Source organism: Camponotus floridanus, unplaced genomic scaffold, assembly GCF_003227725.1.
Source record: "Camponotus floridanus strain SB8 unplaced genomic scaffold, Cflo_v7.5 scaffold86, whole genome shotgun sequence".
Lineage (NCBI taxonomy): Eukaryota > Metazoa > Arthropoda > Insecta > Hymenoptera > Formicidae > Camponotus > Camponotus floridanus.
Window position 1 is genome coordinate 816993 of NW_020229856.1, and position 15508 is coordinate 832500.

The 15508-nt window shown below is 32.0% G+C and overlaps 2 protein-coding genes across 3 annotated transcripts in view; one reads left to right on the forward strand and one right to left on the reverse strand.

Moving 5' to 3' along the window:
• Window positions 1-1157, forward strand: part of LOC105252883 (serine-rich adhesin for platelets) — a 38853-nt gene extending 37696 nt beyond the window's left edge. The window contains exon 16 of the mRNA XM_025414615.1: window positions 164-1157. Coding sequence (XP_025270400.1) covers window positions 164-468 — 305 coding nt within the window. The 3' untranslated portion in view covers window positions 469-1157. The remainder of the gene's footprint in view (window positions 1-163) is intronic.
• Window positions 1158-1272: 115 nt separating this feature from the next.
• LOC105252914 overlaps window positions 1273-15508 on the reverse strand; it is a 21996-nt gene continuing 7760 nt past the window's right edge. Inside the window, exons 5-11 of one of the 2 annotated variants that reach the window (XM_020028040.2) lie at window positions 4099-4246; window positions 3920-4015; window positions 3525-3831; window positions 3336-3433; window positions 3072-3273; window positions 2877-2967; window positions 1273-1844 (exon numbers count right to left, since the gene is read on the reverse strand). In XM_020028040.2, the coding sequence (XP_019883599.1) occupies window positions 2878-2967; window positions 3072-3273; window positions 3336-3433; window positions 3525-3831; window positions 3920-4015; window positions 4099-4246 (941 nt within the window). In that variant the 3' untranslated portion in view covers window positions 1273-1844; window position 2877. Of the gene's footprint in view, window positions 1845-2555; window positions 2968-3071; window positions 3274-3335; window positions 3434-3524; window positions 3832-3919; window positions 4016-4098; window positions 4247-15508 lie in introns of those variants that run through there. The other variant, XM_020028039.2, reaches the window with a different exon arrangement.

Here is a 15508-nt window from a genome sequence, read left to right on the forward strand (position 1 = left end):
TTTTTCTTCTTTCCATTACTTTTACAGTCAAAGTTGAGTGTTTTAATTTTAATTTGGAGTAAATTTTGGCACATGTTTTGATTTCTGGAGTAAAAGGGGACAAATCTTGCGTTGTCGACAAATGATCTCTTATTGTATTAATATCTCCATTTGTTGATTCTAGGTGAGGATGCTAATAGCAATAAAGATTGTTCTATTTCTTTGCGGGCGCATGATTCTCTCCTGTCGAAGACTCCCAGTTCCGCGCAATCAGAAACATCGCTTCCCGACGGCGAAGTCGAACAGCGGGATGCTGCCGAAACGATGGATCGGTCCGAAGAAGGGCTCGCCGCAACACCTAGTCCACCGCTCAGTCCGGTTACATCGGATCTCTCGGAGCCTCAATCGACATTAGTGAATCAAAGTCAAGATGCAGCGTGGCGGGACGTGATAAATATATGTGTCTCGGGTGTCTCGGGTGGAGAATGAGTTGTTGCCCTCTTCACGTGCCGCCACGCACGATTAATCGAACTGAATCGCCGTTGCTTTAATCACAGCAGCAGTGGTCTGTAATAACATAAGGACTGCATATATTTGTACATCCTTTGTTGTTATCGCTCATGCTCTTTGTGAGTATACGAGTAAGGTTGATTAACGACGACTCGCACCAGAAAGGAAAGGGGGAAAGAGGAAAGTATATGATGTATGCGAAAGATAAGAGATACCCGTTTAGGAATTTAAGACGGCAATAGATACAAAGAAGGAATTTGCCGGGCGCGCAATGTATGATTGTAACAAACACGCGATGCTCTGTATAATGTATAAAATCACTTAAGCTTAATTTTTTATGGTACAAATGCTATACAGACATGCTACACATTAGATTTTCGAGCTTTTTGCCAGGGACAATAGGTAGCTGCGCCGTTATTTGCTCAGAATACGATTCCCTTCAATGATTGAGCATTTGGAGGAACGCTGAATTTCGAAAGAACGAAAGATTTTGGAGATATACCCGTATCTCGATCTAATCATGCTTATGTTCTTTATATTACACAATTTGTGCTTAATTCATCCTTTGAAAAATGTAAATGATATTTTGTAGATATTCTTTTCGATTTTACATAATTAGGATATATGTCAAGATTAAAAATAAAACTCTGTGAAAGATATTCTCTTCATTAAGGACGAATTTGTTGCTACGAAGCTTTTCTTTTATATATATGTATGTGTATATATATATATATATATATAAAATTTTTTTTACCATAATACATATCTCCAATTATAAATTTAAGTTTTTCTTTTGTAAAAACACAACCTATTTTTCTCTTTTTGTTAATTTCTCTAAGAAATGTGTTAATATGTGCAAATACCTAATGTCTTTTTATAATTAGTGATCTTATATAATAAATAGATCACCTTAACATCACTGGTGACTTAATAAGAAATATATATTTTGCAATTGCTCTATTCATCAATGGTATGTATGGCATTAAAGTTTTATACCATGTATCAAATCTTCTTTTTACATAAAAAACAGTGAGTAAAATCCTGCATTATTATATAAATAATCATTGCATCATATTTCATAAGGAAAATGAAAATTATGATGTAAGAGTTTTTTGTTGGCTGGAATGTATAGGTATGATATATTGTTTTAAATGAAAAAGAGTTTCACAATAGAGTGGAAGAAGCAAGCACTCTTATAGTCGAAGCCCAGTGCTATTCAGAAACTTTATTCCAAGCTTTACAAAAAAAAATTTTTTTCCATATAAAATGTAAATTTTGTACCTTTTGATGCTGATTTTCATTCATTTTCATATTCATGCAGGTGATGGTATAGAGATTTTGAAGGAGGATAGTGCCTGTAAATGTAGTAAATATATATATATATATATCTTTAAAGAGAGAAAGAGAGAGAGATGTATGGAATATAAATATTCTCCTAGAGTTATAAACACAGTCGCGGAATACAAGTTAAATATTAGTATTAATTAACAGGAAACGTAGAGCTTGAACAAAAATTTTTGTACAGTTAAGAAGTACTATTTAATGTGCTGCAGTCGTGAGCGTTATTTATTTATTTATTTAATTTTTTTTAGTGCAAAATGCGTATGTTGCAACATTTACCATCTTCTACTTAAAGTTATTAAAAACTGTGCTATAACACAGCGTACGCTGCAAATTTGCTAGCTTTAACACAACTTGTTACTTGTTGAGGGCACGGTAGGACAGTAGTCAGAAAAAATATTTAGCGCTTCTCATTCTACATAATATTAGAGAGACAAGTTGAAAGGAATAAGTGATTGAACTCGGTACATGCTGCATCAAGAACCAAAGTAGAAGCTATCAATCTGATATTAATGATAATTATTAGACCGTACAATAAATAATCAACAAATAATACTTTTTATGCATAAAGCATAATTATAATTCAATTTACTGTTATCATATTATCCCTGTTCCTTGTTCAAAATGCGAGACGACAGTCTTGCCAAGCGATGATATATATATATATATATATATATATATATATATATATATATATATATATATATATATTATGTGTGTGTGTGTGTGTGTGTACATACTTAAGTACATGAATGTTTATTTAGAGACTACACATTTAATTTCTCTTTTAGATAGTGACGCCCCGAATCAAACTTTTTCATTTCACAAAATTCCAAGTTCCAAATAACTTCAAAATAACTTGAAATGCTTTTTTCTTCTTTCTTTTCTTTTTCACAAGAAACTATACGTAAGCAAAAGTACATTCTAGAATAAATTATGTACAATTTGTGATTCGAGTATAGAGTATTGAAAAAAAAATATATGAAATTTATAAGATGTATTTACACACGCACTTAAAAAAAAATTTTTTATTCATATAAAGTTACGTTAACAAATATTCTTTGCAGGCTCAATTCCCGTTTCCATAGAGAAATCTGATCTCATTACCAGGCACGTTAATCTTGATGTTAAATAAATCTGTAATACAAGATAAAATATGGGAGAATTACAAGTTTTTGTAATGTTTTAAATATTTTCAAATTTTGGAAAACAGAGTAAGAAAGGAGGCAGGAAGAAATTACTTTTTTTAAAAGTTCCTTTGTATCAATATGATGTATCCGTAAGTATCTATCGAGACTAACGCTAGCAACAAATGGATTATTCGTGCTACAAGCTATCCCAGTTACACCGCCGGCAAATCCTTTGTATGTGTTCAATATAGTGCTTGGTTTTCTCAGATCGATGAGATTCATCCTACCTTTACCCGAACCAACTATAATATGTCTATAAAACACATCAGTTATAATATATATTCATGGGAATTCATAGGCATATACAAAACTTACTTGTTTTTGGGCGTCACGCTTAAGCAGGTCAAAGCTTCACCTTGAATCGTTAAATTTATTACAGGACGTCTTTGCGCATTTGGATCATACAAGTGTACCTGTGTATCAAATTATTCCCGCATCAATGTATACTTTTGCAATTGTAAATAATTTGTGAGATTAGTTTTACAAAAAAATTATATTCTTTACATGCCCATATCTGCCAACTGTAGCTATCTGTTGGGTTCCTGGCAAAAAATTTAAATCCGATATCCAAATTGGTATTCTCAATTCCAGCCAGTCATGTGGAAGATTTTTCTCACTGAATATTTGTTCTTGTTTTTCTAAATCAAATAATTTTAGCCTATTCTCTAATCCTCCAGTTGCTATTATATTTTTTTGCATACATGATTGACGCATTCTATTCAAATTTTCTCCAGCATTTATCAATACCTCTTCTTTTCCATCAAATGGCCATAAACTTACTTCACCAGACTTGACTCCTATCAAAACAGATCTGACAAAATTATAAACTACATTATTAAATATAATATTGGTGTGCACATTAATATAAGATATATCTTTTTGTTTTCGAATAACTTTACCTGTTATATCTTGATATTCCAATAATGCTTCCTTGGCCCGTATTACAGGGAAATGAACATGTCAATGCTAAACTGTCAGAATCGTATATTTTTATCCTGTACCAAAGAAGATCACAATTGTAGCCAAATTTTATTTTATAGAAAAGCAAAAGTCAGACTTATTATAAAATATGTGTTACTTTTTGTCTCCTCTTATGCCACAAGCTATTAAGACTTGTCGTTCGTCATCATCGTCCCATGCGACAGCTGTCACTTGATCATTTTCCGTAATAGAGACCAAGTCCTGTATATTTTTAATTATATCCGTCTTTCTTCCAACTTTTATTCCTACACAATTTAAATTTTATTCGCAAATAAACAATACATAATATAAATAATCAGCTAAGGAAAGAGATCAATTTATACAAGGCATTCGACGTTTGCAATGCTCGTGGAATTCTTATTGTTCATTGAAAGCTAAATAAAAACAGAAGATACGCCCGAACGTTGCAAACGACAAGTGCAACACACTCGTTGAAACACATTTCGTTCAAAATTGTAGATCGTATAACCTACAATTTTTAATTTACACTATAATGCATTTGTATATCGTTACCTTTAAAAACACCCGATTTTCCGCCTACGAAAATATTAAAATTTTCCTTATAATTCATTATATCTTATTACACGGAAAGTCTGGGAAAGCGATGAAAAATTACTCAGTTACTTACACAGGTTATTTATCAATTACCAAGTTTACATTTACTTATCTGTAGATGGCGGTAAGATTGAACGGTTTTTAGAGAGGATCATGGAGAGAATCAAGGAAGAGTAGCCGCATTCAGCGATCTCAACCGCCAAGTAGCAATCGAACATGATTGGTTTCTACTTTCAGATTCGGTCAATCAGCGTCGAATTACAACGGAAAATCTAGTAATGTTGCCCAGCTGTTGAAGCAGGGACTTTTCTCTGATTGGCCGCATTTAGCGGACTCAACACTAGGACAACATTACTAGATTTTCCGACGTGATTTAATTCGATTGGTCGGATTTAAAAATAGACTAGAACCAATCATGTTTGATTGCCACTTGGCGGTGAGTGATCTGCTAAACGCGATCGGATAGCACCCGATTGACCACGTTGCCATTGGCCAATTCAACAAAGGAATCCAATTGGTCAATCGCATTGCTGGTTATCCTAGGTACAAATATCGATATAATTGGCTGTGATCAAACGAGAAACGCTCCCATATATCATACACTTGTATGTATGTATGTATGTATGTATGTATGTGCATACATACGTATAGTACAATATACATTACACTGTATACAGTGGGGGGGGGGGGGCAAAAGTTTTCGGAGCCTTATTGTATGTACACTCCCGGACAACGATTCGTTCCGCGGCCACTTTCGCGAGGCAAGGGGAGCGTAGAAATGACCAATCAACTGGCAGTGTGGCAGTGGCTGATTGGTCAGAGGTCTACGCTCCCCTTGTCCCGCGAAAGGGACCATGGAACGAATCCTTGTCCCGAAGTGTACATATACAATAGTTTTATACGTTACAGGTATGTAAACAGATATTTAAGGGAAAGAGCTTCAAAAAATGTATACATCCAAATATTAAATTCAAAATTTTAGATAAATATGGAATAAATATTAAAAGTATAATAATATATAATATGTATTATACATTATATATTAAAAATATAATAAATAAATAAATAAAAATAAATATTTAAAAAAATATACTATATATTAGAATAAATATTAGAATTATAATAAAATTATTATACATTATTATACATAAATGTATATGTCTATAACCGCGATGAAACGTATAATATGGTCTAATAATGTATAATGATCCTCATCTCATTTTATAATGGCCCTCGTTTTTCACGTTACGTATACTTAAATCAAAGGTGATACATGCGTGCTGCTGTCGTTTTCAAAAATAAAACGATTTGTTTGAACAAGAATTTATTATTTTCTTCATTTCAACTAATCAACTAAGTCTACGCAATTGATATAAATGTTTGTGCTATGTCGCTTTGATGTTTTTCATGGGAAATTAGTATGGTATCGTCAGATAAAGCATAGCCGCACACACACATACGTGTGTGTGTGTGTGTGCGCGCGCGCGCGTGTGTGTGTGTGTGCGCGCGTGCGTGGGTATGATTTATAGAAAGTTCTCCTCTTTTTCCTCAATTAATAACGCATTTTATATAAAGAACGCAATATTCTTTATCTTGAATTGTGCAAAAAGAGAGAGTTGTTGCTTCTTTTCTTAAATAGTTTCTGTTTCAAATAAAATAAAAATTTTGAATCTCTTTAAAAGAAAAAAATTTTAAAGTTTTTTTCTTTCGCTATAGAAAAAGATACCAAAGTTGATAACAAATATTTTAAATCATAGAAATTTTAAACCTTTATAATGATTTTCCCCTTTTCTCCAACATGCATGTTTTCTCTGACTCTTTCTCTCTTTTTCTATAAATATTGACAAATTTTTGCGAAAACTTTGAATGTAAAATGCCATTAATATATTGTTAATACATAATATTAACTTGCATTTTTATATTAGACATATATTTTTTTATTTATTATGATGTTATAAATGCCTAATTGATTGATTCTGTGCATATAATTATATTATTATATCGATTCGCCTCATAAGATTTTTTTTCAAAGCATTACATTACACACAATCAGAGAACAAATCTGTGCTAGTTCAATCGAGATTCTGATTTACAACCTATAGCTCACTATAATTTGTCCTCATTAAGAATACGATAGATATGATATGTTATTGAGAATTATTATGGCAGATACATCATGTAACCAATTTCATTATATCAACACACAGACACAGACACAGACACAGACACACACACATACATACACACACACACATACACACGTATGTATGTATCATTAGGTACACTTTGTGCAAGATAATCGTTGTATGACCAAATCGTAGTACTGACTTTTAACGTTTAAATAACGAATTTTTGAATGATGCCATTTCTCCTTTACAACGAGAATGTAAATCAATTCAACAATATATACGTATATAATAGTTTTCTACCACAGCCCATTTAACGATATATATATCATTGTCATAAACTGTCATTATTATTATTTATACATTGTTTCATATCATATAGTGCGACAGTACAATTTGTAGTATTACAAGTATATATCATATTACAATGTATTACACCACGAAAAACATTAATTTTCCATCTCACTTTGCTCGCAATCCTAATGCAATAATTTCAAATATTTTTGGATTTATTTATTTTTCTTTGGATTCGATAAAAGCTCGTTATTCGCATTTGTAAATAGTGAGCGTTATGTTGCGAAACAGAATCATACATATCGATGTTGCGTCAAAATACCGCGAATAGGACAAAGAGGAAGTATATATCCAAATGTTTTAATGCATTTTTTCTTTTATTTATTTTTCCGTTTCATGCTTAACTTTGCTCGGAGGAGGATTGTCATTTGTTTCGATAATAATCGTGCGCGGTAGATTTTTCAGTTACAAGTCACAGCCTAGAAGCATTGAAGTTTTATGAAAAACTTCGAAAAATCGCGCTCAATATTCGGCCGATTATATTTCCACATTATGTTTTACGGTAATATCGATGCACATGGACATACATACACATAATGAAGCGGATAAAGCATTACAAAAATGTAGATTTCAAGTGTCGGCAAAGATCAGAAAAAACTAATCGATTCCTAATCATCATCACGTACGTCATCGTTTACGCCGATTTCGGCAATCTCGGCGATTTGTTCGATTTCGGCCAGATTTGTGCCTTTTGTTTTTCTTCATTAAAATCGCGAAAGTGCAACTGCGTTTTAATCGCTTATCGTTATAAAAGTTGCGTACACACACACACGCGCGCGCGCGCGCGCACGCACGCACACGTGTACGTGTGTTTAAATATAAAACTAACACACTCGCCGTAATCACTCACGCTTAGATAATTTATCGATATCCAATTTGATATCGATAGCATCTTTGAACGAATTATAAGAATAGCACATTTTGTTGTGTTTGCGAGAAAACACGAGAAAGCCGAGACAGAGATACCTATAACGATAAACTTTTAATAGATTCCAACCATTTTTACTACGTTCGAAGGCGAAGAAACGAATAAAGGAGATACATACAATACAATAATAATCAACATCTTGAATGTCACGAGAGATTAAGGGAGGGTTGTTTTAAAGGGGAGCCATATTCTTGTATCTTTGGCGCAAAAATATGTACGTACATATACATATATATGTATAACCGAGTTTTATAAAGGAGATGATTATTGCATCATGTATGTACACGATGCAATAATCATGTAGGTATGTATTTGCATATAACGATGTAACGAAGCAAAATCTTTTGGATCGCTAAAATAAAACGACACGCGCAAAGAAAGAGAGAATTATATATATATATATATATATATATATATATATATATATATAATAAATTCAATTAGTAGTATTGGAGCTAACGTAAAACACATTGGAAACAGTTACATGCACATTATCTGGGATATATGCGCAAGGGATCTCGTTGTCCTCTCGTCAGGTAATTCAAAATTAAAACTTTTTAATCATCCGCTATATACAGAGATATATTGTCGAATACAGTGTCGAAAAAAAGCAAAAGATCATCAAAATCTTTTTCTTGCATTTATACATAAATTGATTATTTTTCATGCCTCTGTCAATTCTTTTGAAATTATGATTCGATAAACGCGGGATGAATAAATTATTGCATCTGTTATTAGATGCATTGTTATGCTGGCAACATGGATTCTATACATATACAAATACAGATATCGATTGTATTGTTACATTTTACTAATCGAGATAAATCAGGAGCAGTTTTCGGTATGCGTATTGCTAATCTATCGGGAGAGATGAGATGATGGTTATTTGCAAGGAAATTAATTTATATTTCTACGTATAATGTGCGTATATGCGCGAGATAAGAATCGACTGACAATTTTTCACTCTCAAAGTCTGAGATCGTCCAAATATTTTCGCTGCAGTGAGAACACACGAGGTCTTTAATCGATCAATGTATTAAAATTGATAAAACTAGAGGGATTAACACGATTCTCAAATGAGATTCGATTCTTCGATGTTACAATCGCATATATGTATGTACGCGCATATACATGGCTCGCGCACACAAACTCGCATGCATGTACGAGAGCCATCGCGTCCCAATCTCATCTAACAATAAGTACATTAAAGATTATTGTAGCGCAATCGTTGTACAGTATTCTTGTTTTTTTATGGTCCACAAACCGAGCACAAACCGCTCGATCTCATCGACACGAGGCCGTTTACATCTTATTTTTCTTTCTCTTTCCCCTTTCTCGTCTGACATCTCGAGATGGTGGTGTTTATGACGCGATTAAATTTGATTCACGAGCGAAAAGAGGAGCGATATATTGCCTTTATTCCGCGCCGTGTTCGTTATCGAGACACACCGTAAGAGAGTCGGATCGCTCCAGCGGGTCGCATTTTATCGATGACGCGCAACACATATCGAGATTTAAAAGATAAAAAATAAAGTAAGTTTTTCTCACTTTTCATATGCGATTCTTTCGATTGTAGTGAAACAAAGCCATAAAGCTAAAAGTCGTCCAGTCATTTTATTTTGATTTAAAGTAATTTACGCGGTTGGAAAAATTACTTTGAGACTACATAACATTATTACATCTTCTTTCCCTTCTTCTTCTCCGATTGATAACTTTTACTCTTAAAATCTATTTTGGATGCGAATGTTTATAAAATACATTTTATAGACAAATAGCCTCTATAAGATACGTTTTCTTAGATCGAAAAATCGAAGAACTCATTTTTAAATTTTCAAATCCATATTTTAAGTGCGCGAAGAGATTACATGAAGTTACATGAAGTTCTTCCCAATAATGCATACATCTAAATACGTCTAATGCGTAAATGAAAAATTAAATTCAAAATAATGGCAGTATCAATGTAAATAAAAAGATGCGGTATATTACACATCGCTTGTTACATTTATCAAAACCTAAGAGATATAAATCTAAAATAAAGTATGAAAAAGAAAAGCTTGAAAGTTTAAAGTAAAATTATAATTTTAAAGACGCTTACAATTTTTTTACGCGTTGTTGTCTAATAATCTTTAATTATGTCAAACCCCTTAATCAAAGATGTCAAGTAGTTTTGAAAATGTCTGGCCGTCAAAACGTCTTGCACGTATTATACGTATTACGTAATGAATCAACTGGAAAGTGCATGCCTAATGCGACAAGTCAATCTGCTATTATTTCTTGGATTTGAGAAATTTTACATAAATAAATTCTTCGATTCTCTTCGAATATTAAATTTTATTCACCTTATCATGCGAAATTAACCCGACAGAGTCATCCAACTGTATATGCTAAACGATTGAGAAACTCTCTACTTTTGATGCTACAAATCTATTTCTATAAATATTGAAAGTGACAATGTTAGTTATTGAAACGTTAACGAGAGAGAGAGAGAGAGAGAGAGAGAGAGAGAGAGAGAGAGAGAGAGAGAGAGAGAGAGAGAGAAAGAGAGAGAGAGAGAGAGAGAGATATATATTTAAGACATAATATTCTAATATGTATTTGCTAAAAAATAGGATTATTACATTAACGTCTCAATTACATACATTATTATCACTGTTATTCTTTGATTTGTATAGAAACAAATTCGTAGATATTATTTGCGAAACATAAATTGAAAATCTTTCAAGCATTTTCCGATGTTGATTACATATATCACAAAGACAATGTTTATACGACTCGCGTTACGGGCACTCTCGTTGATGAGTTTAATATGTTTAGTAAGTAATGTTATATAACACGTTATAATTAGAAGTGGCATTATTACGAAATACGAGCATATGTTCTAACATATAAACGGCACACGAGTCAAGACAACGACGGTAAACGATATCTACGCAAGAGAGAGATTTGTACGTTCCTTTTTCTCTTCCTTGCGTAGAGAATAGACCTATCGCTCTTATCTAATAAAGTATATTATATAAAGTGAGCAGCAATGTGTTACGAGTAAAAACTGGCCGGCAAGAAAGCACCATTTATAGACGGCCGAGCGATATAATTAAACGCTTTCATTTTGTATCGCATAGAAATTGCGCGGATTACTCAATTCTCGATTCCGATTAATTTACACCAAGCATTGAAAATTGACTTCATTTCAGTGCGAGTTCAATTTTCGATATTGTAAAGGTGTAGAAAAAAAGAAAATTTTACGACAAATGTTACGTTTTTCTTCTTCTTTTTATAGGCGAATAAATATATAAGTATCGCGTATTCCGTTTATATAGCAGCGCGCTCCGCGTTTGAACTCGACGAAATTGTATCAAAATTTCAATCCCTAACACTTTTACGCTACATATACAACGATATAAGCGAAGAGAAAAAAATGACTATGCGATGGAAAGAATTATTTCATAGTAGGGACTGTTGTGAATTTCACGTGCCGTCGAATTTCATAATTAGATATCTAACACACACACCACACACACACCACACACACACACACACACACACACACACACACACCCACACACACACACACACACACACACACACACACACACACATATATATATATATACACATATATATATCGTTGGATGATCAGGAAGCTTAACAAGACCTGAGCTTATTCGTGCTATTTTTAGTCGTTTAGAGCCGATAACACGCCTAGAGTATGATATATTTATTTCTACGCTACAATCCGTCTACTTTGTTCTTTGCTATTCGTATGTAGTACCCTTCCGACATGGGCGGGAAGATAACCGAGACTATCGGTTACACAAAGCGAGGAGAGCTTTACAGATACCTCAACATTAAACTATAATATTTTCTTTCTTGACAAAGATTGCAAAATATGCGTATGTGTGTACATGCGTGCACGCACGCATCAATATGTCCCATCTCTTTATCATATTATATTTTCCGATAATAGACTTCGGCCGGTTCGAAATAAATTTTTCTTCGGAAAAAATCTAATATTATCAAATCAATGCATTAACTTTAGACAATTGGAGAAAATAGTACAAGATAAAAAGATAATAAATATAAAATGACAAATGCGTTATTGAATAGCTCTCTCTCTCTCTCTCTCTCCTTTATATGTATAATACACACAAAAAAGCATTATTGAATGCAATCTGAGGAAAGATTCGCCGACTTTCGATATATTAAGCCATTTTTTTTTCAACATATTAAAATATGTTAATGTAAGCGTAAAATATTAAGTATATCTATATAAGTGACATAACACAAAGCGTTCCGCGCAATCTTCGAACTGCCAATAACGCAGTGCCAATGCTATTTCCGCTGAGAATGCAATATTTCTAACAAATAGAAATAACAATTTTAAATAATTAAAATCTTGCCTTTTTTTAAAAAAATATGGTCTTTAAATTTATAATTACAGACACAGTTTGAAAGTAATTTTTTTAATTGAGAACGAAGGCCATCTGACAAGAGTTACTTGATATCAAATTATGATAAATATTACATATTTTTTTTCGAATCATTTAAGCAGAAATTTACTTTGAAACTTGATTATAAAGACACATACAATGTTAAAAATTAAAAATAGAAAGAGATTTCTTATAATATTTTTACGAAGAAAAATTGATTTGATCTCTGTATTGACCGAAGCATTCGCTACAAGAGATAATATGATTGAGAAGAAATGAGACTATGCTTAACATATTTATATTTTATACTTAACATTATATATCTCGACTTTCATTTCATAGTTGGTTTTATTTCACATTGTGTTGCCCGCGATATTTTTTTCCTCCGTCTTTATTATCTACGATAAATATATATAATACGCGCAAAATCAATACGTCTCTATAAGCACACAATATTTCTAGAATATTGTGTCTTATAGGGATGATATTATACGTAAACAAAAATCGCTCGGAGTTAGTGTTCATTATATTCTCCCGTTATTTCAATAAAATAAAAGCTCCTTGGAATATTTATTTACACACGTTTCTAGCTACTATTAAATCCTAGCTACAATGTCAATGTACAAAGAGATTTGAGAAATTATATTTAAAAAAAACGAATAATAAGTCTATACAATAAATAACCCATAGTAAAACACATTGTGATATCGTGATAAAATAATACATAATACGAGGTCCTACAACTTATTCTATTTAAGTTTTATTTAAACGATTTAAAGCTATATTCCGAAATTCGCTGCCACTATTGAAAATCTATAATACACATTATATGCATTATAGATTTTTAGTAATGGCAATTTCGGAACACAGCCTAATATTGCTGAAGCAGTAGTGTTATTTAGTTATTCGCGGGAAAAGAAAGAAAAGGATAAAGGAAAAAAAGAAAAAAAAAACAAAGATACGATAGAGATATATATAGTGTAAGTCGAAAAATACTTTGATACTATGTATGTACGTATGCTCGACTAGTCAACAGAATGCTGTGTACAAAATTTCTTTATATTTTTTAGGAACAATTGAACGAGTAAAAAACGAGTATTAAATAACTATATATAAAACCCAAACTATAAAGTTTACATAACGCATACGTAAAAGTTGAACTTGGATTGACCCAATAAAAAAAATGAAAAATATAACAAACTCGTTAAAATTTTTTTAAATATTAGTCAACATATCTCACAGTGTTCATAAATACTGATTGTTTATAAAAGCTTTTGCTATATAATAAAGTAGTCGCGTCAATCAATAACTATTAATGTACGCATAACTTACAAACTCAAAAATCGCAAATAACAAATTATATATACATCGCATTTTTTGCAAATAATATTCTTGCAACGAGTCTCTAAATAAGAGAGACAGACATACTTTTAAGAAAAATAACTAGGAAATCAACTACGAATCAACTGTGCGCATTGATAGTTTCGGCTGTATAATTTAACTCCATCCATTTCAACACACTCTCGACTCTATCGATTAAATATTAAATATTAATTTCAAGCCCTTTAGGAGTACTTTCACGATATTTAATAGCGGACGAGATCGCAATTCTGCTAAGACGAGAGATATGAATTTCGATACCATGTTATTGATACGATCGTTATCACGAATGCTCATTGAGAGCTCCATTTCAAGTTACGCACACACACACACCATGCGCGCGCGCACACACACGCGCGCACGCACGCACGCATATATATATATATATATATATATATATATATACACGTATAATCAAGCAATTCCCTCACAAATTGATGCCAAAAGTTAATAGTTTAAAATTGAGAGAAAAACAATTGATTCCTCTAAGCATTTTTTCAATGTCTTATAGCAAAAAATTATCATTATAATATCGAGGGGAAGACACTAAGAGAAATTAATTGTCCTTCTCTCTTAAACGTAGACCATCACTGTGCCGCTACAACAAAAATTTAGTACGCAAAAATGCTTGGTCTATACACATATGTAGTTTGTTTTGCAATACATGTATAGTACAATATGATAGCTTAATAGTTTTATATTTTAAAATTGGTCAGTTTCTGCCATTCTCAATTATATTATTATAAAACCGCTTTACACACAACACTATATGTATCGTGTATGCGGCGCGCTTATACCGTTTTATTGCGACGAACTCACACACGCACACACACATGCACGCACGCACACACACAACATACGTACATCTACAATAAGATATCCTTAACAAACTGCATTTTCTTTTATTGATATGTTGATAAACAACTGTAAAACTACGTTTATTTGAAAAACTCTTCAGAATTCATGTTTCAATACGGAATGATTATTACATTGGTGCAAAAAAATTTACTGGTTCTCTATATGTATATATATATATTAAATAGCAAAAATCTCGAATTAGAGTGACTTTGTTTTAAAAACATAAGATTGCAAATATAATAAAGTATTAAATATAATAGTCATTTTAACTCGTTTTTTAATGAAATAAAACTATTTTATAAACGAAAAAAGTGCATTAAAAGAAGCCAATGTTCATTTCGTAGTCTATAAAAATTTGTTTAATCGAAATAATATTTTTTTTAAAGATGAAAATGTCGTTGATCCAAAATCTATAGCAATCTGTATACATGTCTATATACATGTACAAACATTGGTGTTTATTATTTGAAACAAGAATAACCAATATCATTATTCTGGTGGTTCTGAAGAGTATAAGGGAAAATACATTTTATCTATGATTCGGTCGACATCGATTTTCGTAATGTTATTATAAAGATGTAAAAAAGATATTTTTTTCATTAATTTCCAACAATATTAATTAAAGGTAATAATTTATCGATAATTTTATGAAACATGGAATCCATGTATCCAATATCGCCAACGCTAAATGTTGAAAAAAAATAAGAATTGATATTTTCATTGATATATTCAAATATGCGCTAATACTCAAATGTCGGCGAGAATTACAAGTATTGATGCGCTAATAATTCAAAATATACTAATATTAAATCGACCAAGACTAAATGTGGCAGTGAATTTGTTAAAACCGGTATAATTTCACGTAATTAAGACTTCGAT